At 45.4% G+C, this 24,654-nt stretch overlaps 3 protein-coding genes across 3 annotated transcripts; all 3 read right to left on the bottom strand.

Moving 5' to 3' along the window:
- Positions 1-1,054: 1,054 nt before the first annotated feature.
- LOC123107534 (uncharacterized) lies at positions 1,055-1,908 on the bottom strand. Its single transcript, XM_044529510.1, has one exon. It carries the CDS (start codon positions 1,846-1,848, stop codon positions 1,252-1,254), a length of 597 nt encoding a protein of 198 aa, XP_044385445.1. The 5' UTR covers positions 1,849-1,908; the 3' UTR covers positions 1,055-1,251.
- Positions 1,909-5,768: 3,860 nt separating this feature from the next.
- LOC123104575 (proteasome assembly chaperone 4) lies at positions 5,769-8,294 on the bottom strand. The gene is made up of 6 exons (XM_044526448.1): positions 7,964-8,294; positions 7,472-7,669; positions 6,570-6,641; positions 6,409-6,484; positions 6,261-6,325; positions 5,769-6,192 (listed from the first exon to the last, which is right to left on the bottom strand). Exons 2-6 carry the CDS (start codon positions 7,652-7,654, stop codon positions 6,100-6,102), a joined length of 489 nt encoding a protein of 162 aa, XP_044382383.1. The 5' UTR covers positions 7,655-7,669; positions 7,964-8,294; the 3' UTR covers positions 5,769-6,099.
- A 13,110-nt stretch (positions 8,295-21,404) lies between these two features.
- On the bottom strand, positions 21,405-22,368 carry LOC123107533 (uncharacterized). The gene has a single exon (XM_044529509.1). It carries the CDS (start codon positions 22,283-22,285, stop codon positions 21,671-21,673), a length of 615 nt encoding a protein of 204 aa, XP_044385444.1. The 5' UTR covers positions 22,286-22,368; the 3' UTR covers positions 21,405-21,670.
- Positions 22,369-24,654: the final 2,286 nt, after the last annotated feature.

Raw genomic sequence — 24,654 nt, 5'->3', positions numbered from 1 at the left:
CAGCACCTGTGCGAAAGGGGGCGGTGCGGATCTCTATTGATTTTTGTTGCCGCTTTGGGTGGGTGGGGTTGGCGTGTTGTTGCCTTGCCGAACGGAAGGGCTCCTTATGTCCACATGATATCGTCAATGCCTCTATCTACATTGAAAAGAAGAAACACAAACACCAATAGAAAATGGTCCAATGAACAAAGAGCGGCGCGACATCTTCTAGTCAGGTCATATATACTACAATTTTGGAGACGCTTTCACTAATTTAAACATGAGGAACACACTTAAAGCAAATAATGGACTTTGATGTTGAACTTAGGAAATCATCTACATGGATGTATGATCATCATATAAAATACGCTAACTTTTTAGAGCAACAAAGAGAATATCATTCACAGTGGAGCTAGGAAGCTAGCCGGTTACGGGGATATTTATTGTCATAGTAGTCATGCCAGTCAATTCTCAAATGTTGATACAACTATTCCCCCCCCCCCCCCCCCCCCCCAAGAAATGGATCCGGTTGTGTAGGGCTTTTGTGCCTACTTATGCGTGTGGTGTGTATGGCTTTTTGCGTCTCACGTGTTAGTGCTCATGGCATATGTGTGGCTCTTTGTGTCTCACATGTCAATACTGGTATGAGTGCGCTACTGGGACCAATGACTTGCCTCTATGTGTGGCTGACACATTTGTAAAAGGGGCGACGTTGGTCTCTATCAATTTTTATTGCCGCTGTTCGTGGGTGGATGGGCTTTGGGTCGCCCAAGGAACAGGCCCCTTACACAACGGCCCTATGAACGAAGAGCGGCATGGCAACGAGCGTGATACATTCTATTCAAATTGATTATACCTTTTTACTAAAGTTGTACTAAGTGTGCGTCAATTAATATGGATGAGAGGGAATACCATATTTTTGGAGATGATTTCGCTAATTTCAACACAAGCAACACACTTAAATCAAACGATGTACTGCAATGTTGCATTAAAAAAAGGGATGCACTGCGATTGTTGAACTTAAGAGACCATCTACATGGATGCATGATTCAGTATCATATCAAAGGCACTCAAATTCACAATGATGCTAGGAAGATTCAGTATCATGATTGTTGAACGATATTTATTTATTTACACCATGGTTCACCACAGTTTCCCTCCATCTCTTAAGCATGCTGGAAGATTCAAAGAAGCCAGACACCATGGCCACCTAGCTAATTCTCCTGGCCGGCACTACAACCGATTGATGTACGGGAAAGCTAGCGGTTGGAATTACTGCCGGCGGAAGAGGTGCTCCTCGCCGGTTTCCTGGTCGACGTGCCGGATCCAGCGGCTCGACACTCTCGGGCTGCGCCGGCACTGTATGCTCGGCCCCTTGCCCAGCCCAACGTGGAGGACCTCGACACCCGTGTCAATCGGCAGGTACACGGACCGCACGATCCTCGTTCCTGCCGCCATGGAAGCTTCGAGCGCCTTCGTGCCACGCCGCCTCCCGTCGCCATGGCGCACCACCACCATCCCTCTCGCCCCGGGCCTGGCCGCCGCTAGCACGGCCGCAGCGTCCCGCCTCCGCGCGTCGACCACCAAGAAGTCCACGCCCTCCAGCTCCTCCATGGCCCGGTCCGCGTCCGCCAGCACGCGGGCGTAGCGGCCTCCCGTGCGCTGGGCGGCGGCGGCGAGGGCGAGGCTCGTGGTGGCCGAGACCTCGGGCGCGTCGACGACGAGCTGCGCGTTCCATCCCCCGACCATGGCGGAGACGAGCTCGGCGACGCCAGCCGACCCCGCGGGGCCGTGCTCGGAGTCTGACAGGGCGCTGACGCCGGCGATGAAGGCCTGGGACGCGGTCTCCGGGCACCACACCAGCTTCATCTCGGCCTCTCTTTCTCTCGCTCTTGGAAGAAAAGAATACTTTGGGTTTGGAGAAAGCGAACTAGCTAGGGAAGAAAGGGTTGGTGCACGGCAGGCGGTGCACTGCAGATATATATGTACTCCGATAAGCGTTGACAACGGCAGATCGGTCGGGGGGCAGGGCTGGGTGCGGTGGCTTGAAAAGCACATCACACGTTTTGGGCTGGGTGTGGTGGAAACGTGGACAGACCGACTATTTCCGCCGCTTTGTCTCCATCGCATCCCACCCGGATTCGGGTCACCAATTTCCATATGTCTCTCTCCGGCCATATCAATTACTTCCTCTTGTTCATAAATATAAGTCTTTTTAAAGTTTTTAATAAAAATTATATACGGATGTATATAGACATATTTTAGAGTATAGATTCACTTATTTTGCTTCGTATCGCATTAGAATCTTTAAAAAAGACTTATATTTAAAAACAGAGAAAGTAGTAATATAATTGATGGATGTTAGGGTACCCTTTGGTCCTACTAGTAGCTAGGAAAAATATTTTTAGAGCTAAATATTTTGGTAACTCTTCTATTTGGAAACCTAGCTCTCTTAGTCAGCTTTTTGGACCACTGTCATAAAAGTTCTGCCATTCATGCTGGAGGCTAGTCAGCTTCAAATTGCTAAAGACAACTCTTACATATGGACTAATACTTGGTGTAAAGATTGGGAGAATATTTATGATCATCTTAAGCCTAATTTAGAGGGACCCTGCCCTAGTATCATTAGTGATCTTTGGAAGTCCAATTCCAAACTTTGTGATGAAGACAAAATGATTGCTTATTTGATGATTCTGTTTTGAATATTCAGTTATCAATGCTAATCTTGAAGATACTATTTGTTGGACTCACACTCCTAATGCAGATTGTACAACAAAAAATGCATACAAAACTTTTGTGCAGGAAATCAGAGATAGCTCTTTTCGAAGACGAGCACTTACTTCGGATCAAGAATTTTCTGTCCCAAATTGGGTTTGGAAAAGCAAAACCATGAACCCTAGGTTCAAATTTTCTGCTTGGGGGTCCATTAGGAGAGTTGTTGCACCGGTATTGAGAGCTTCTAGGCATTCTAAAAGAATGATATAGATGTGGTCACATAGAATCGGATTTGCACCTTTTCTTTCAATGCAGTTTATCTAGATAAATTTGGTTTAAATTTGGCCTCAAAACTGATATGTTGGACTCCAATTTATATCTTGTTGTTATCATTGAAATGATTGTGTCCTCTCAACAAGGGCTAAAACTCGATAATATTTTCACAATTCTTTGGAACATATGGAAAGTCAGAAATGATCTCCTTTTCAACAGAAGAAAATGGAGTCCTATGCAGGTTCTCCAGGCTTAAAATGCAATGCTTAATGCATGTTTAATGGAGAAGGAGGAAAAAAAACATCTCCCGAAGATACCAACTCTAACCTGCTCCCAAGTACAAATGTGCATGTACAACCTGCAGCATACAACCCAACAATGATGACTGATGAAACTTCCCTTGGAATTTCTCTAAGGAATGAGCTTAGTGAAAATTTAGCATTGGGTCTACTTCTTGCAGCAACAATTGTCAAGCTGAAGCAGCAATGCTGTCAGTATACAAGCGCTTATCAGGAGGAAGGATCAAAAGGCTGGAGCTAGTCTGGCAACGTAAGGAACAAACCAATGAGAAATACTCCCCCCGTTCCTAAATATTTGTCTTTTTAGAAATTTCAAATGGACTACCACATACGTATATACATAGACATATTTTAGAGTGTAGATTCACTCATTTTGCTTCGTATGTAGTTACTTGTTAAAATCTTTAGAAAGACAAATATTTAGGAACGGAGGGAGTAGATATTTGCACACACTTGGGATAGCCAGAGTCGCCCATGACGCCGTAGCTGCGTGGGACGCAGAAGCTGGCCACCTACGCTCGCTCTCCACGCAGCGGTGCACCTCGTACTCTCGTCGGCAGTAGTTATCGACGTGTGCCTGGGTACTTGTAGCTGTTTTCCCGCGTTTCCGTGCTAGTCACCATGAGAATGCCATCGCGAGACATGGACTCGGTGAGCACGGCCCATGCCTTCCCCGGCAGCGGGCTCGTGAGCCGCCTAGGTCGTCCTCAGGCCGCCGTGGCCGTCCGGCACCCAGGCATTCAGCTCGGCGTGGCAGCTGATCGTGTAGAAGGCCCCCCTTGTGGAAGATGACGTCCATGTACTTGTGCGGCATGCCCGGCGGAGGGCGCAGCGTCGCCCACGACGTGGCGCCGCGAGCAAGGTAGGACAGGCCGCGGCCGTTGCTGTGGAGCAGCATCACGGCGCAGGTGCCCAGCCGGCGCCCGGGAGCCAGCGCCGCCTTGCGGAACATGTGCCTCCAGAAGCGGGTGGTCCCGCCCGTGGGCTCCCGCCGCTGTTTGCCTGGGCGAGGGTGTCGGTGAAGGGAGGTAGCGGGAGGCTCCGGCCAGTGAAGGGGTCAAGCAGGGACATGGCCCACGTGTCGTCGTCGACGATGACGGCCCAGCCGTGGGAGCAGCCGATGATCCGCGACCGCGCCACCTCGTCGTCCACGACGGTCTCGACGGGGCATCGTTGGGTGTAGTGTCTGTCGGCTCTGTCGATGTGGTAGGGGTAGGGGCTGAGCTTCACGACGGGGCGTAGCTCTAGTTTCTCAAGTATGTACTCCTTCCGTTCTGATTCACTTGTCGTGGTTTTAGTTCAAACATGTGATGCAGGCGACCGTGCCGTCGTCCCAGCAGGCGGAGGCGGGTGGTCTTGAGCGCGCGCCGCCAGGGCCTGCAGACGGCGGAGCAGAGGACGTTGTCGAGGGGCCCGACGCACAGTGGCGGATTCAGAAATTCAACTTTGAGTGTTTTAAAAAAAATTCACCCTAATACAGAAGTCCATTAGCCCATGGCAATACAAATTGTTCACAATAACAACAATATCTCAAAAGACGAAGAAAATTACAAAGAGCTATATATCTCTAAATCTAAAGATAAATCATTTGTTTATTTTTTACTAATGAAATCAATCCAAAGATACTTCATTTGTTGTTTTTAAATCAACGGTGTATTTGGTGAATTTGGAATGAGTTTCTTTTTTCAAGGGGCATTTGGACTGAGCTGAGCTTTTTTTTAGGGGTGGTTTGAGTTGAGCTGCCGAGCATCTCTCGTGCAGTCGTGCGTGAGGGCAGAGGTAACGTTGCTTTTTGTTTTTTGAGCGGAGAGGTAACGTTGCTGCTCTTGGGCTGCTGGTTAGTGGGCTGTGCCACTGCTGCCGATGGGCTACTATTGGCCTGTTTGCCAGCAGGAGAGCTGCTGCGTAATCTCTCAAAGTAGTACTCTTATATTTCGGTCATTTTTTTTTTTTGAAACAAAGTATTTCGGTCATATAACTATATGTAGGAATTTTTTTGCAGTAAATTTTGGGTGTACATCTGTACACCCATGACCAATAGTGGATCCGCCCCTGCCGACGCGCCGGGCGATCTCGTCCAGCGCCTCCGTCAGCAGGTCAGCAAAACCCACAACGGCTGGCGGCGCCATGTACATACAGTACGTGCTTAGGATGAGTGGTCGAGTATTTAATAAAAAATTACCACATTTCACGGAAACGTGACAGAAAACTACCACTTTACGATTTTTTTGCGGGAAAGAATAGAACATTAATTTATGCCTAATAGCACACTCCACTATATAGAATTACCACACCTAACTTACATATCCATGTTAAGCTCTTCTTCTAAAGCATAATGTGTATGGGGTAAAAGGCGAGGATATTGCATCAAAATATACTCGTGATCCCCTTAATAAAACCGAGGCCCCCGAGGTTGGCGGCAATTATAGTGGAAATCAAATAACAGAGATACTTAAGACAGTACTGAAGAAATTAATCAAGAATTTTTAGAAACATTGCCAATTCAATGAAGGCACGGCTCAAATAAGACCAGCAAAGTTCATTTCTGTGAGCAACAAACACCTCAATGTAGGGTTCCACACGTGAGACACTGAAATAGTACATGGCGCACAACCTCTGAAGATGCAGATGTGATACTTGCCACATGTTTGATAATTCATTGAACATGGAGCAGTTCACAGTCGCACACAAAAAATTCAGATCATCATGCCTACACTCAGTAAGCCCCCGCTGAGCTTTCATAACCATTCAAAATGTTTCAAACACATTAAGAGTAGTGACTTTCTCTACGATTGACTTGACAGTTCACAAGTATCCATCAGCGTTTTGTGGATCAAGGAGCTGTGGAAGCGTTAGCCTCTCCTGTCTTAGATCTGATATAGCCTAAACTTCTCAGCTTCTCCACAAGTTTCCTCTCTGCAGCAGCCTGAAAACAGTGCTCCCATCAGATACAGAAACTTGGCAATTCTAACACAAAGATGTTCCAGTTAGTACCTCAAGCATGGGGCTGTCTTTCGGAATGTTACATGCTAAAATTATATTTAGGCCTGTCTTCAGCACTGAAACATGAGGTGGCATGAGCTTGCCGTTTTTCATACCAATATGATGAAAGGTGGGTCAATTGCAGCAGAAATTGAAGTACCTAAGCGGCGGGCCATGCTTGATCCAGTGTTATCAGATGTTCCTCCAAGTACAGATGTGACACTCACTCCATCACCCTGCAACGACCATGATGGTACAGTGATCAGTCTCAAAAGAAATAAATATACACCGGTTCTTAAGGTTATATTGATTGCATGTTACCAGCCTAGTGGTTGCAGCAGCATATAAATGGCCAAACTTTGCCGAGTTGTTGCATCCTATCCATGCATAGATCTGCATTGAAAAAAAAAGAGGGGCTTAAAAAAGATAACACATGAATGTTTGACAAAGAGCAGAATGGAGAACATACCACATTGTGGATAAATATGTATATGATTCAAAGAAAAATAATCATCCGAAATATGGCTACCCATATTCCCAGTTTGTGTAGAAATGAATCAAGCTTAACTCACACGGGGATGATAACAAACGCATACACTTGCATACTTCATGTAATCATGTTACAACAAATGCTCAAGGCAAGTTTAGCTTCATGTTAAAAATTTACATATACTAACTGAAACTGAACATGGACAACTGCTAGAACATCTTCCTTTGGCAGCTTTACAAATGATATGATTTTTCTCCATGACATCAACTAACTGAATTGCACATCTAGTAGAACATCCCTTCCACTGCTTATGACATGTTTTGTTTTTCTTCGCCACCTCGATAGACTGTCTGAAAACTGCATCCCAAGAAACACAGCCTTGCAAGACCCCCCCCCCCACCCCCAGTCTCGTAGGTAAGATTTCTAATCCAATGTCTTTGTTTGAGTTACATTTTGATGCAAAGTTTGGTCCAATGCCCAAATCCAGAAGTGAGGAACTGGGGACACAAACCAAACAATGTCTCAATTAGATAAGTTTCACCAGAGCTCGACACAAACAATGAAAGTTTTAGACAGCACGACGCAAACAGCTCTAAAACTGTAGACGAGAGTCACCAACCAAACGTTGTTCACATTTCAGAACTTACGCGACTTCAGTTTGCTTGGAAGCCCCAACAAACCTTGTGAGTTGTGAGTATTTTGGCAATAAGTTACAAGTGAAACTTGTGGTTACCTGTTTAGGGAACCTTATGATCTGGAAATGGAGCGTGACGTCGTGCAGGTCCTCACTGAAACAAGTGACCTGCACCCCACCTTCAGAGGACAGATCACCTGAAGAACCGATTTGGCTGGCCGTCGGGGCCTGCGAAGCCACCGCCAAATCTGACAAGCTTGTTGTGAGCTCCTCTGAAGACATGATGCCGGGGCGGATCTAGATGCACACAGAACAATTCTTGAGGTAAATAAATTCGCGATGAAGGCCCCGCTTGGCTTCCAGGTAAACTTATGTGCTTGTGTTCAGTTTACACTGGCATTTGACTAGGCACTAATGAAACGACCCAATACAAGCAGATGCTTTGGTGACTCAAATTAGAGGATCTGCGCGCTTGTAATTTAGTTCAAAAGAAAGCATCAAGCCATAAAGTCCACCAAATTTCTAAGATACCAACAATTGCATATACAGTTCATCACCAAGAAATCAACTAGAAAGGCTGGAGCACGAAACCTGCAGCCGCTGACGCAGATGACAGACAGGCGGTAGCAGTAACGAAACAGTGGACGATGCGGAGACAGTGGCCTCGTCGCGAAAAGGTGGTGGTCCTCGGGCTTTCTTGCCGGCGGCGGCTAGCAGGAAGTCCTCAGGATGAGGGGTGGCGGCGGAGCGGGCAGGCTCTGGCGAGGGAGGTGTATGGGGAGTGGAAGCGGCCGGCGGGAACGAGGTACCGCGCCGGTGCCAGCAGCTGGCCGGCGGCGCTGGGGACAACCCTAATCGCCAGAAGGAAGAGGGGAAAGGCTCGCGTCCGAAGCCTGTCTCGGTGCTAGGCGGCGGTCGAGCGGCGCCAGCCTCCCGGTCGGTCGCATCCCGTGAGCCGATTGCGTTGTTTCCCAGCCGTCGGATCAGTCCCCCACATCTTTTTCTTTTGCGAAAAAAATTAAACCCATTAAGCTACGCACGAAGGGGGCCAACCAGCTATGCCACATGGCACAAGCTGGTTGGCCGCGGTGAAAAAGCTTTTAGAATATATTTTTTAGATGGAGGTGAGGAACTTTTTTAAAATGTTTTTTCTTTTTACATGAAGGTGATGATCCCACATATCTCTACTCCTAATGACTGAGTTGGTAGGATTGCGTCCACGGTTTATTTTCGTCCGGTTTATTTTCGTCTGGTTTATTTTTGTTTGGTTTAATTTGGTCTCTCCTTCCATCATCATATCCTCACGGTGATTTTTTTCACCCTCCCAATAAAAACTTTCTTAACATTTACAAACTTTCCCAATAAAAACTTTCTTAACATTTACAAACTTTCCTAACCAGACACCGTCACAAACGGGCAGGTACAGAAATCACATTACAAACATTAAAACCCTATTTTCATGAAAATCAATTCAAAATCCTAACTTTCCTAACGCATCGATTCTTACCTTTCTTATGTACCTCATTGGTGCCCCATCGATGCCCCCTCCCACCAAATGTAAGTTCTTTCATCCCCTCGCACGATCCCCTCGAACCACCGTCAAAGTAAGGAAACACCCAGCGCCTTTGTTCCAAATCATGCCATTTTAGTCAACGCCAAGCTGCTCATGGCCGGGGACGCCGTCGTCTTCATGCGCCGCGCCGACGGGGAGCTGCTCGCCGGGCGCGCCCAGGTACCCCGCCGTCTCCCAGCAGGCGTCCGAGGGCGCCGAGCGCCGGCCACGCAACGCGCGCGCGGGTCCCGCCCGAGGAGGTGGACGAGGCCGTGCGGCTCGCGGCAGAGGGCACGCTCTTCACCGTCACCTACTACCCGCGCCAGGGCGCCGGGGAGTTCGTCGTGCCCAAGCAGGAGGTGGAGGACGCGCTGATCGGCGCCTGGGCACCCGGCGTGCAGGTGCGCATGAAGTTCCTCGACGCCGAGGAGCGCCGCTCCGAGTGGAACAACGGCGCCGTCAAGGCCGTCGAGTCGTCGACCCCTCCATCTGGCGCATGCTCGAGGTACATCTTGCGTCCATACATCCATCTCTCCAGTCAATCCATCCGATCATTGCGATAATTGTCTGGTTGATCGATGGAGTCCACCTCTGTTTGGTTCAGGCATGCTTGCTTCAATTTGTTTGCTCTGCCATTCAGTATGGAGTAGCCCTAGATGTTCACCATGCTAGCGACTCGCCCGTCAAACCGCAAAGATCCCTCGCATGGAGTAGCCCTAGATGTTCTAGGCCACCACCGCCAATCCGGCGAGCCTACGCTGCGACCGTTCATGGCGCCTGGGGGAAATGAACTGGCATTGCGGTCATGGAGGGGAGGCTCAGGAGCAGGGCGACGCTGGCTGGTAGAGGAATTCGAAGGAGCCAGGCCGCCCTGGCGATCACCTTGACTGCTGCGTCGTGCACCAACTAACGGCAGTGTCCGCGGTGGTGAAGAAGCATACACGGCGAGGCTAATATAAGGTATACCTTGGAGGACGCAACCCCCTGTCGTCAACACGTCATGGCCCGAATCGCCTGGAGGCCGCAACCCCTGCCTGTGCTCCAGATTCACAGTGTGTCCTGACGAACGAGGCGGCAATCTCTGAATTGAATAATTGATCATTCATCCCGTTCTACCGCTGATTCGCTCGGCGCCACCTCTGTGGTACTCTTGACTGCTTTCACATATCCCCACAAGGTATAGTACGTGGTATCCCACCCCATGTCATGTAATTGCATTCTGAAGCAATTAGTACATAGGAGTCAACCCATAGGACAAGGAGGACCCGGTTATAGATTTTTTTAAGGGAGGGTGTGCCGTGTACGGGAGCATATCTGTTAGTTTGTATCCTATGTTTAACAATTTCGGAAATTTTTGTAGTATAAAAATCTCAATAGTGAGGATACATTGCTAACGTGATGTGATGTATATGATTTAGTTTATCATTAGTTGTTCTCCTTGCCACTACCCACTAAATTTCAGATCTGCCTTCAACTTCTAATGGTAAATATTCAATTAATTTTAGTCGGCTCAAAAGGCTTCAAGCTTCTTTGTCCATTATTTCCTGTTCAACTTTAAGAAACCTTTCAGTTTGTTTTGTTTCACTTACTTTACTATTCCTTCTTGATAAACTCACCAGGTACTGTATATATCTCTCCCTGGTCAGAGTGGGATGGCTAATAATTTCATGCACAACACCGCAATAGCAGATATTCGGAGATTTGGAATTGTTTTGCTGTTTTCTTTCTATGAAAGATAAGTATGAATGCAGCGATGGCAAACCTAAACATCGTTGCCAATTTTCTCTTTCACAGAATAGGATGAATGTCACGGCAGCAGCTGCAAACTCCAAGAACGTTATTGTCATGGGGGGCACCAGTTTCAATTGTGTCTTCTTGCAAGCTCCTTGTCAATGAGAGGCACAAGGTTTCATTTGTTGGGGAGGCAGACAGAAACAACGATAACTAATATTTTTTCTTTTCACTCACAATAATATTGTCATCAGATACAATTGCTATCAGGTTAGTGTTTTGTGAGCTTTCATCATGTCCCTTTATGGAACTTTTAAATGTTGATTATCATTTATCACTGCTGCTACTTTATGCAGAGTATTGATGTTTGTACTGAAGGAAGTCCAAAAGTCTTATCAATGCAGGCAAGACACTTGATATGACAAATTTCAAGTGGAAACGAACAAATATTATGCTTTTTCATCGCTTGATGTCTACCCTGACTATTCTTTCATTTGAAACTCGCTAATAACAAGTTTTTACTCTGCTGTTAAAACTGATGTTGCTAATTCGGTTCATAAAATTATTGTCGTTATAATTTGGCGATGTAATACTTTGCCATAAGCCAATATCAAATTATGAAGCATTGCTATAACTTCCAACGTGGTGCTAGAGCATTATATATGAATGTACTTAGTTAAAGGCCATCCAAAGATACACATTTGCAAGGAAACTGCACAATGTCAATACGAATATGAAAGATAATTGGATAAATAACTTTGAAATCTGATCTTTTTCTGATGATAACACAACTTACGCTGATTTCCATAATGAACAGAGAATAGAAAAAGTGTTGTTGCGGCCATGACTTGAATAACAAACCAAATTCACAAGGTCGGTACTGGACTATTGGTAATATATATTCTTTTGGCAGGGATTTAGAAATACTTCACACCTCTTTTTAGTGGATTTTGTGATAGGAGTGAGAGTTGAGAGTGAGCGGGTTGGAGGCTGTGGTTGATTTGTTCAGTTACGAATGTGAGCGGAATATTTTCCCTACTTAAGAAAAAGTGGCAAATTGGATAAGGCAGTCATATTTTTTTGATCAGGTCATACAATATATTTTTTAGGATAGAAGGGTAAATGCATTAGTTTGTTGTTTTAATAGTTAATAACAGACGCGGTGGCGTATTAGTTGCATCCCCAACAACAGCCATCATATTTTTGTTTTGTGGTAATGCATGACATTCAACTGTATGTTACAACATGGCAATGCCTCATGAGACATCGAATTTGCCTTCTTGGCTTGGGGTCGTCATGGGCGGCGCACGCCTCCTCCGCCTTGATGGTCGTGGCGGATCGGCACGAACACGGGAGGAGGGGATCATGACGGAGAGCAAGCGGTTGGTGGGGGCACTCCTCCTTGGTGGTCCGTGGGGAAGTATGGTATGAAGGGAAGAGGGCGCCAGGACGAAAGTGAGGTGAGTCTCATCCGGTTATAAAGTAGAGGGCTCCAGCGAGAAATATTAGGCTATGGTGGGAAACTGAGCTGGAAGGAGAGAGGGTCCGACATGAGGGAAGGGTGCCTCATGGTGTGGGGTTTTGTGTTGTGTTGGGACCGCGTGTTGGGAATAACATGGCGGATAGTTCGGACAACGACATTGCTCCCCATATATGAGATGGATTTGGGGCAGCCTGTACTAAACCCGGGCAAACGTCGGGCCGGGCCGGGTTTCGGGCCGGGCTTGTAAAAGCCCGACCTTCATTTCTCAAGCCCGAGCCCAGCCCGAAGCCTGAAATACTCCCTGTTTTCAAGCCCAAGCCCGGCCCAAAATCAAGCCCGAAGCTCGAAAGCCCGGCCCGAATGCTGTTTTTTAGTACACGCACGTGCAAGCCCGGCCCGAAGCCCGAAAGCCCGGCCTGAAATACAGAAAAATTGAAGCTCGAGCCCGGCCCGAATTATCTTTCGGGCTGCAAAACAAAGCCCGAGCCTGGCCTGAATGTCAAGCCCGACCTGGCCCGGCCCGGGTTTTTTGGGCCGGGTCGTCGGGCCGGGCTGCCCATGCCCGGGTTTAGCCCGGACTGTCCAGTCGGTTGAGTTTTGAGACCGTTGGGCGCCCGTTTGAAGTCCAAACATGCCCGGACGTACGAGGAAGAAATGAGCTTCGACCATAGAGGTGATCTTAATCATTTATTTGATTCATTTATATACATTATAGCCCGTAGCAACGCACGGGCATTCTACTAGTTTTTTTAAATGGACAGATACACAAAGTGGCGCTCTGGTAGGCCGCATTTGTGATTTTTTTTCTTTTTTACTTCTTTTTCTAGATGGAGGTGATGATTTTTTAAATATTTTTCTAGATGAAGGTGATGACTATACGTATATTTTAAATGAAAATATGTGCACAACTTCCTTTCAAACAGCGTCACCGGATGGCGCCCCAACTATTAGTTCACACACAAAGCATGCAGGGTGAGAGCAAACAGTGGGCGCGACATTGCCCTTGAAGCACGCCGGCTTGCCGCTCTCGTAGCACCCATCCTCGCCGGTTTCAGCATAACCTCATGGTAGCATTTCAGTTGTCGCCCTTGAACGTGGCCGCCAATGATTGGAGCACAATCATGGACGGTTTGCATCTCCTGCTCCATATAGCTTGTGTCACTTTACATGTGGAAGTCCCGAGTTCCGACACAACTTTAGCTCGGTTTCAGCGTCGCCGTCGAAAGGGTGCAGCTTTGGCCGTCAATTGTTGCAACTTTTTGCCTTTGCCGAGGGTGATGGTCGATTCCAGCATGCAGTGTCGTCGTCGCCAACGCCGACCGGTTGCAACAAATGGTGTCCACCATCTCAACAACGGCGAGTGCAGGTTGTAGCACAACGGCATTCGGACACGTCTTCTCTAGCCCCGATAGGCGTTGGGCACAACTTCAACCAGCGTTGGTTGATACGTCTCCAACCTATATATAATTTTTTATTGTTTTATGTAATTATATTATCAGTTTTGTATGCTTTATATGCGGAAAAATGTCAAGCATGCTTGCGACACTAACACAAATATCCATAAAAAAATCTAAATTTTTAAAAAATATTTTACCACTTTATTTGAGGTACTGTTCATCCGGGACACTAACACTTGGTACTAAGTTAATGGGTTAGTCAAAACATCGTTTGAGCTTTATATGTTATATATTATTTCTATAGACTAACCTATTAACTTAGTGCCAAGTGTTAGTTTCTGTTTTTTGCATGTTTTTTGTTTCGTAAAAAAAAATCATACCTACCGCAGTTCAAACACAATGAAACTTTACAACGAATTTTTCTAAAACATAAGAGACATTGTAGGCTTCAGGGAAGGACGAGAAGACCCATGTGGGCCCCACAAGCTAGTTCGACGCACCCCCTGACATGCGGGCTCCGCGTAGCTTCGCTTGCCCTGATTTTTGGCCTATAAATTCTCATATATTTCGAAACCCTCGAAGTGAGATCCGAAACAATTCTTCCGCCACTCCAAGCCTTTGTTCCGAAGCGGTTCCATATGCGGCGCTGTTTCGATGCTCTACCGAAGGGGGGAACCATTGGGGAGGCAATCTTCTGTTGGGGAACGCAGTATTTCAAAATTTTCCTACGATCACACAAGATCTATCTAGAAGATGCATAGCAACGAGAGGGGTGAGTGTGTCTACGTACACTCGTAGACCGAAAACAGAAGCGTTTAGTAACGCGGTTGACGTAGTCGAACGTCTTCGCGATCGAACCGATCAAGTACCGAACGCACGACACCTCCGTGATCTGCACACGTTCAGCTCGGTGACGTCCCTCGTACTCTTGATCCAGCTGAGGCCGATGGTGAGTTTCGTCAGCACGACGGCGTGTCGACGGTGATGATGAAGTTACCGACGCAGGGCTTCCCCTAAGCACTACGACAATATGACCTAGGTGTGTAACTGTGGAGGGGGGCACCGCACACGGCTAAAATATCAACTTTTCTGTCTATGGGGTGCCCCCCTCCCCCGTATATAAAGGAGGGGAGAAGGAGGAGGGCCGGCCACAAGGGGCGAGCCCAAGGGGGGAATCCTACTCCTAGTAGGAGTAGGTTTCCCCCTTTCCTAGTCCTAGTAGGAGAAGAAGGAAGGAGAGGAAGAAGAGAAGGAAAGGGGGGCGGCCCCCTAGCCCTAGTCCAATTCGGTTTGGGCTAGAGGGCGCGCGTCACACCTTGGCATGTCTCCTCTCTTCCACCATTAGGCCCATGAGGCCCAATAACTTCCGGGGGGTCCGGGTACTCCGAAACTTAGCCGAAACGATCCGAACCATTCCGATGTCTGAATGTAGCCTTCCAATATATGATTTTTTATGTCTCGACCATTTCGAGACTCTTCTTCATGTCCGTGATCTTATCCGGGACTCCGAACAACCTTCAGTACATTAAATCACATAACTCATAATACATATCGTCATCGAACGTTAAGCGTTCGGACCCTACGAGTTCGAGAACTGTGTAGACATGACCGAGACACATCTCCGGTCAATAACCAATAGCGGAACCTGGATGCTCATATTGGTTCCTACATATTCTAGGAAGATCTTTATCGGTCAAACAGCATAACAACATGAAGGAAATATGTCCTAGAGGCAATAATAAAGTTGTTATTTATATTTCCTTATATCATGATAAATGATAAATGTTTATTATTCATGGTATAATTGTATTAACCGGAAACTTAGTACATGTGTGAATACATAGACAAACAGAGTGTCACTAGTTTTGCCTCTACTTGACTAGCTCGTTGAATCAATGATGGTTATGTTTCCTAACCATAGACATGAGTTGTCATTTGATTAACGGGATCACATCATTAGAGAATGATGTGATTGACTTGACCCATCCGTTAGCTTAGCACGATGATCATTTAGTTTGTTGCTATTGCTTTCTCCATAACTATACATGTTCCTATGACTATGAGATCATGCAACTCCCGAATACCGGAGGAACACTTTGTGTGCTATCAAACGTCACAACGTAACTGAGTGATTATAAAGGTGCTCTACAGGTGTCTCCGATGGTGTTTGTTGAGTTGGCATGGATCAAGATTAGGATTTGTCACTCCGATTATCGGAGAGATATCTCTGGGCCCTCTCGGTAATGTACATCACAATAAGCCTTGCAAGTAATGTAGCTAATGAGTTAGTTACGGGATGTAGCATTACAGAACGAGTAAAGAGACTTGTCGGTAACGAGATTGAACTAGGTATTGAGATACCGACGATCGAATCTCGGGCAAGTAACATACTGATGACAAAGAGAAGAACGTATGTTGTGTTGGGGAACGTAGTAATTTTAAAAAAATTCCTACGCAATAATAAAGGCACGTATTGTATTGTTGGTACTAAGAATAAAACAACGGGGTTCAGTCATATTGATTGGTCTTACTTAGTCTCCATTATGTCATCTTGCTTAATGTGTTACTTTATTTTTCATCAACTTATTACTTTGAGATGCATCCTGGATAGCGGTCTTGGGGTGGAGTAATAGTAGTAATTGCAATTGGATTAACGGTCTGCTTGTCACGGACATAATGCCTATATATTAATTATGCATGGATGATCATCATAACTATGTGCAATTCTGTCAATTATCCAGCAGTAATTTATCTACCCACCAATGTTATGCTTATGAGAGAGATGCCTCTAGTGAACCAATGGCCCCGGGTCCATTCTCAATTATTACTAATAATCCTACAACTACCTTTCTATTTTATTTTGTTTACTTTTTATTTTATTGTTTTTACTTCCACTGCCAGATTTAATTTTGCAGCTGGCACGAACAAGGGGAGTGACGATCTCCTTGCCTTTTTTGGGTGCAAGCATTTGCTTTGTGTGTGTGCAAATACCGTTTACTTTGTTCGTGTGTTGCTTTCTTCTGATTCGATAACTTTGGTTCTTAACCGAGAGAAATAGTATTTCTGCTACTATACTGCTTCACTCTTTTTTTGGGGGAAACTCAACAACTCTATATCACGAGTAGCACCGGTTCTAGCATCGCCTTATTCAGATTTTCTACCAGGACCCCCCACCAATATCGTATGCATAATCTATATTCAACAATTCAGATTGCAATATTAGAGTTTTTGCCAGGTTTTTAATGGTTTGTAGGAATTTGAACCTCGTCGTTTAGTTTAACCGTGTCTATGATATGAAATCAATAATCACCAGAGATCGGTTTAGCTATTGACAAGGCGTATTGTCGAGTAAAATATAGCCGGACCATCAAGGTCAACATTCATCAAATCGATAGTTCTCCCCTTCTCATCTTTCGATCGGGCCTCCGTTGCATCAGATTGCCTGCAGTGGTGAGCGCCGTGTCCGTTGGATCGGTTGTGTTCCATCACGTGTGTACTTGCGGTTTTATTAGTCAGATTATGTGTATGTGTTTTTCTTTGTCTTCTCTTCTCGATCACGTCTAGGCGCCTGCATATAAACCGCGGCAGACATCTGCAGGCCACGCGCTTGCTCATCTCCTGTTTCTCACTACGTGCCTTAGATAGGAACAAAGAAACCGGCCGTTCATTTGAGTATCTATCCAGGGCGTGATGCCGATGCCGATGCCGTACTTATCTTAACCAGATGCCGGACGGGATGTGATATGGAGCCAACCAAGAACGTGTGTTTCTCATGTCTTTGTCTTCCAAGGTCAACTAAAAGCTAGTCTAGTATATATGTCCCTGTTCAATTAGCTCTAGAATAATGCAGTGCACGTATCGTGGTAACGGTGTACGTATCAATCTAGTACTCTATATATGCTGACCGCCACACCAAAACAAGGACCCAGCATGTATTGACTTCCAAGACGCTCCTCACGCCAACTTTTCTTAAGCAGCAATGCTGCCCGTACAAGCGCTTATCACAAGAAGGGATCAAAGGACAAATTAAAGATGCCAATCAAGCAGCTGCCGAAAGAGTTGAAAGAAGAAGGAATGGAAATTTTAATATTGGTAACACGTCTCTGTATTATAAGGAGGTCAAACAAGTTATTACCTCTATGGCTAGCAAGTAAGTAATATGTTTATCAAAGATTCCCTGTGACGATTGTAAGCTGCAACTTGGAAGTTTATTAAAAGGAGGAAAATGTGGCGCTAAGACAGGAAAGTCTAGCTGCCGGCCGCCAGCCAGTTGTTTACACAACGAGACAAACTTACACCCTGATCTAGTCATCCTTGTGAGTTGGTACCCGCTGCATTCATGCCTTCATGGTTATCTCGTCGTCATGTTACAAAATACTTCATTTTTTTGGAACGTTATAAACATTAAACATATTTTCATCCATGTGAACAACCGCCATTTGCACCCGAGCTCACCATGAGCTTAATTGGCAAGAATGATTACAGTGCTTGAAAGAAGAAACATACCCCCCCTTCCCCACCCCCACCGCCACCACCAAAAGAAAGGTATCACAAGCTCTACATCGAGTGGTACGCGTAGGTATCAGATAAATGGTTGAGTATCACGTGTATGAGATATTGTGTGCAAAATGGTGCATTTTTTTGGCATGCCCCTTTTAGGTATCATCAAATGTATTTTGGGGGTTTTTATCTGAATGAAATTGGCAGAGCTCCTGCCTTGCATTTAAAAAACAGCATCGATGCAGGAGTAATCATGTCCACTAGCATTTATCATAACTAGCTAATTGTCCGTGCGTTTCAACCGGCACATACTCTAGTGGTGCAACTTCAATCTTGTTCGACATATACCTTACATCACTTTTGGTAATATTTAATTTGGTGAGAGTATAGGTAGGAGAAGGCAAGGCAAATTTTGATTTTTGTTGAGATTTTGGTAAGATTAATTTGGTTTGATTTGATTGAATTAATGCATCAGGAGGTTTTGGGAAAGCATCGATTTGGTTTAGATTATTCCAAGTGAATATATTTATGTTAGTTTTTTACTTTGTATGGCATCGGTTCAGGTTAAGAAAAACAACATGAAACCAAAGGGGGTGGGGAACGTGGGAGGAAAAATCAGGTGGGAAGTGGAGGCGACACTGCCAACCCCCCTTCAATAGTAGAAATATGTTGAAAACTTGTACTAAGCCTAATGACAATGAAAACTTGTTTACTACCCCTTCCGATCCAAAATAAGTGTCGTGGTTTTAGTTCAAATGTTGCAACAACATTTGAACTAAAACCACGACACTTAAAGCTCACGTAGCCCAAGTGTAGGTGGAATCTTACTTTCACATGACCATTAGGAGACTACCAAAGCCTTCTTTGATATGTTACAGTTTGGGTTGAGGCGGAAAAAACAAGAGAATTGAAGGAAAGAAGAGTTGAAGTCAATCCAAATTGCCAAGAGATCTAAATTTTGGACCAACACGGTTTTCTCATGCGGTGCCAAATAAGAAACATGTACTCCCTTTGTAAACTAATACAAGAGTGTTTTGCACTCAATCCAAATTGCCAAGAGATCTAAATTTTGGACCAACACGGTTTTCTCATGCGGTGCCAAATAAGAAACATGTACTCCCTTCGTAAACTAATACAAGAGTGTTTAGATCACTATTTTACTTTAGTGATCTAAATGCTCTTATATTAGTTTACAAAGGGAGTACAATGGAAAAGATAATTCCATACTCTTTAGAGTGGATACAATATGTTTTCTCATATTCGTGTGGGGAAGTCAACAACTAGAACTGATAGTTTCCAAAATAGTGTCCTCGTAATTTATAAAAGGAAATTGAGAGAGATAGAGAGAGAGAGAGAGAGAGAGAGAGAGAGAGAGAGAGAGAGAGAGAGAGAGAGAGAGTTTGCAAGCTTAAGGATTTATTTCCCAAAGTTCTGGGATTATTGCCACATGTCCTAAAATCACACAAGTCCTGGCCACAAAGGCCCACTTGTACTTCTTGACCCCTAAATTTCGAATGTTGCACAAAATAGATATATTATGTCGTGATGCTAACTTATTAATTAGATATTTTCATTTAAAATAATATTCAATATATAAGTTTGCTTAGCATTGGATGTTAGTTTAGCCTTTGCACTAAGCTTTTATTCTTATTGTTAAATATCCGCACATCCGTCGGCAATGGTAGTAGCCAGTTTCTCTCACTCTCAATATCTCCTTACTAGGTATGGATCTGTAATTGTATTTGATACGTCTTCAACGTATCTATAATTTTTTATTGTTTTATACTATTATATTATTTGGTTTGAATGTTTTATATGCATTAATATGCTATTTTATATTATTTTAGGACTAACCTATTAACCTAGAGCCTAGTGCCAGTTTTTATTTTTTTCTTATTTTTGACTTTTACAGAAAAGGAATATGAAACGGAGTCCAAACGGAATAAAGCTTTACGATGATTCTAGGGCGCTTGTGGCCTCCTCGTGACTCTTCTGGCCCTCTCTCCAAGCCACGTAGGTGTCTTCTGGTCCAACAAAAATCATCGTAAAGCTTTATTCCGTTTGGACTCCGTTTGATAATCCTTTTCTGTAGAAGTCAAAAACGAGGAAAAAAACAAAAACTGGCACTAAGCTCTAGGTTAATAAGTTAGTCCCAAAAATAATATAAAATAGCATATTAATGCATATAAAATATTCAAAACAGATAATACAATAGCATGGAACAATCAAAGATTATAGATACGTTGGAGACGTATCAATGGGCTACGTGCGGATATGTGTGGCATGCCATATACCCTGCCCATCACCCGCATTTGCATGGCTTTTTGTGTCTCATGTGTCGCTACCGGGACATGGTGAGTTGCCTCTGTGCTCGGCACATGTGTAAAAGGTGGCAGCGGCGGTACAAGTGTGTTGCTGAGACGTGGTGAGTTGCCTCTGTGCATGATTGATACGTGTACAAAATGTGACGGCATTGATCTCTACAGCTTTGGGTGGGTAGGTGGATGGCGGTCATGCGTTGTTGCCTTATGCCGCCAACCTTCTGCTCGTCTGCATATGCCATCAACACCTCTCAAACAAAAAGAAAGAAAACATATGACAACGAAAAGGGCCCCCGAACGAAGAGCGGCGCGGCAAAGCGCACACCACTTTCTACTCATATCAATTATACTGTAATTTTGGAAGAAATGCACTTAATTTCTAGAGAAACAAAGAGAATATGATTCACAGTGGAGCTAGAAGCTAGCCAATTACGGTAATATTTATTATCATAGTCATCAAGTTAGTCAATTCTTAAATGTTGATTGAACTATAGTGCCCCCTAGAAAAAGATTGGGGTGCATTGGGGCTAGCACCGCTGGCCCCGGCCGTAAGTGGATGATCAACTCCGTAGGGTTGTGCCTACTTGCAAGTATGTGTGGCGTGTGTTTGACTCTTTGCGTCTTACGTGCCAATACTGGTGTGAGTGCGTTGCCGAGATGTGATGAGTTGTCTATGTGCATGGTCAGCATGTGTGTCAAAGGTTCTTTGCGCCTTACGTGCCGGTGCTAGTACATGTGCACTGTTGGGATGTGGTGAGTTGCATGTGTATATGGCTGGCATGTGTGTGGAAGGGCCGGTGATGGTCTCTATCGATTTTTGTCGTCGTTGCGTGTGGGTTGGTGGGATGGGGTGGGGTTGGGGGGGGGGGGGGGGGGGGGGGTTATGTTGGCTCGTCGAAGTGAGAGGTCCCTTGCGTTGTCGGCACTATGAATAAAGAGTGGCGCGGCACCTTCTAGTTAGATCGATTATACTACGTTTTGAAGATGTTTTCACTAAGTTCAACACAAAGAACACACTTAAAGCAAACGATGAACTACGATGTTGAACTTAGGAAATCATCAACATGGATGGATGATTCAGTATCATATCAAAGGAACTCTTCTAGAGCAGCAAGAAGAAGATCATTCACATTGGAGCTAGAAAACCAGCCAGTTGGCGGGTTATTTTTATATATTTACACGATGGCTCACCGCAGTTTCCCTCCCTCTTAGCTTAAACATGCCGGCAGATTCAAAGAATCTGGACACCATGACCATGGCCACCTAGCTAGTCTACAACCACCGATTGATGTACAGGAAAGCTAGCGGTTGAATTTACGGCCGGCGGAAGAGGTGCTCCTCGCCGGTTTTGTGGTCGACGTGCCGGATCCAACGGCTCGACGCGCTCCGGCTGCGCCGGCACTGTAGGCTCGGCCCCTTGCCTACGCCGACGTGGAGGACCTCGACGCCCTTGTCGACCGGCAGGTACACGGACCGCACTACCCTCGTGCCTGCCGCCATGGACGCTTCGAGCGCCTTCGTGCCAGGCCGCCTCCCGTCGCCGTGGCGCACCACCACCATCCCTCTCGGCCCAGGCCTGGCCGCCGCCAGCACGGCCGCCCCGTCCCGCCTCCGAGCGTCGACCACCAAGAAGTCCACGCCCTCCAGCTCCGCCATGGACCGGTCCGCGTCCTCGTCCGGCAGCACGCGGGCGTAGCGGCCTCCCGTGCGCCCGGCGGCGGCGGCGAGGGCGAGGCTCGTGGTGGCCGAGTCGGGAGCCGAGACCTCCGGCGCCTCGGCGACGAGCTGCGCGTTCCATCCCCCGACCATGGCGCAGACGAGCTCGGCGACGCCCGCCGACCCCGCGGGGCCGTGCTCGGAGTCTGACAGCGCGCTGACGCCGGCGATGAAGGCCTGGGACGCGGTCTCCGGGCACCACACCAGCTTCATCTCGGCCTCTCTTTCTGTCTCGCTCTGTGCGAAGAAAAGAATACTTTGGGAGAAAGCGAACTGGAGTAGCTAGGGAAGAAAGCGGTGGCGCACGGCAGGTATATATGTACTCCCGATGAGCGTTGACAACCGCAGATTGATCGGGGGGTGCGGTGGATTGAAAAGCACAGCACACGTTTTGGGTTTGCGTCGCCGTCGCGGCAATGGATGTGGTGGAAACGTGGAGAGGCCGACTATTTCCACCGCTTTGTGTCGATCGCATCCTACCCGGATTCGGGTCACGAAATTTCCACATGCTTCTCTGCGGGCACATCAGTTAGTTGGTTATTACAGGAACTACTTCGGTGTCCATATCAGTTAGGGCTGCAAATTCATGGCTGTTAAGGTACCCTTTGGCCCTAGCTACTCCCTTCGTCTCATAATATAGTGAGGTAATATCACTGGAAGTCATAGAACTTGTGTTCGATGTTTAGTTTGGTGCTAAAACTTTAAAAATACGGATTTGTGGTCATTCAACTTGCGTTCTTGTGCAAATACGGTCACTTTGGTCATACTCAGACGTATCACGCGCTTACGTGGCACCCCAGCGTGACTACGGCCCATTGTTAGTGACCGAAACAGGTCGCCGCATTTTTTCTTTGCAGAAGCACCCTTGCTTGTATTTAATTAATTTAATTGAGCATAATCCCCTCTGTGTGTCCCACTTGTCAGCATGAGGTGGTGTGAAAAATGAAAATAAAAAGTACACGCACAGGGATTTTAACTCCATACACCTCGGGTACATCCATGCACAAGCAAACCACTACACCAACTACATATTCCTTACTGTAAAGAGGTAAACCTGATTTTATATTAGACGCAGTTCTTCCTAGATTTTGTTTTTCCGAGGTTCGGCTAGTAAAAACTGGATACCGGAAAATCTCACCTTTTTTCACCAAAAAGTAATTAAGAAAACTGTTTCAAAATGTATAATGTTTAATCCATACTGTACAAAACTTTGTCATGAGCGAGAATTTTTTTTTCCATTTTTTCTAGAGGGTTGGAAAAAATCCGGGTCTCAAAATATCTTGGCAATTCCAGTTTTTATCTACCAAAATTTTGAAATGAATTTTGAATTCAATTCTTTTTATCGTCTAAATATATTTAATTTAGCAAAAAGAAAGTGACGCCTGTTACAGTGGTCAGCTCAACTCCTCTCTTATATAGAAGTTTGCATGTTCAATTCATTGTTATAGTTCGAGACCATTTTTATAAATGAGCATGAATAAAGAAAAAAATATTTCACAATACAAGGAATAGAATCGCGGCCCCTGCCACTAAGTTAACTATGCCATTATGATATTGTATGCACACAAAAGTTATTATATTTGACATTGTTTTTGTTGTTTAAATTCAAAATTTTGGGCGACAACATTTTTTCGGGGGACCGCCAAATTTTCTCGGGACTGATCAGTTGTCGAAAATTCGGTCTGAGAGAAAAAGAACCTGAATACGAGTAGTGGTCGTGGACAATATATAAAATCGGGCTTCTCTCTTTACAGGCATTGGTTGGTACTTAGTGTAGCGTTTAGCTGCAGTGTGTCCACGCTTGAGGTTGAGAGATTGAATCTGCTGGGCCACCCTTTTTTGTCACTCAATTCGCGTTGGGGCTTCTGTTTGTGATTAAACGAATTTTAGTTGATCATGTTGAACGTCAATCGGCACTAATGGAATGATGTATGGCGGACTATTTTATTGACAGGTCCCGTGTTTGAACCCCATGTGTGCCATCTTTTTTCATTACATTTGAGGGCTTTGTGCACATTAAATAAATTGTGAGGGAGTTCTCTGTAAAAAATCCAGCGTGCTATGGTCACCTAGTGTCTTGTGCATTCCCAACCACTGACAAGTGGGCCTTCACCGGGTTGGCACGCCATGTTGACAGGCCATGTGGCTGGATACGAGAGGAAGCACCGTATATGCACGCGGGGACAAGTTATGTGACTATAAATCCGTATTTTTAAAGTTTTAGCACCAAATTGAACATTGAGCGCAAGTTTTATGAATCCTGGTGATATTACCTCTAATATATTCAACCCTCTCAACACTCACCTAAGATTTCTATTCTTGTTCTGCTATTTATCCATCTAGTACTGCCAAAAAAATGGTATTCCAACATTTAATCACAATTTCATCTACATTAGGCCTAAAACCAACGTAATTCCAACAAGAAAAATATTATTTTTCTGTACTTTTGTGGTATTAACATCCATGACCAAATGAGTATGATCTGACAAAATTGTAGGCAAGGTCTTAACAAATACCATAGGAAATTAAATTCCCCATTCTATAGAAATTAATGTCCTATGTTATTTTTCCATAATGGGATT

This window comes from Triticum aestivum, chromosome 5A, assembly GCF_018294505.1.
Source record: "Triticum aestivum cultivar Chinese Spring chromosome 5A, IWGSC CS RefSeq v2.1, whole genome shotgun sequence".
Taxonomy (NCBI): domain Eukaryota; kingdom Viridiplantae; phylum Streptophyta; class Magnoliopsida; order Poales; family Poaceae; genus Triticum; species Triticum aestivum.
This window is presented reverse-complemented; position numbering and strand designations above follow the sequence as displayed.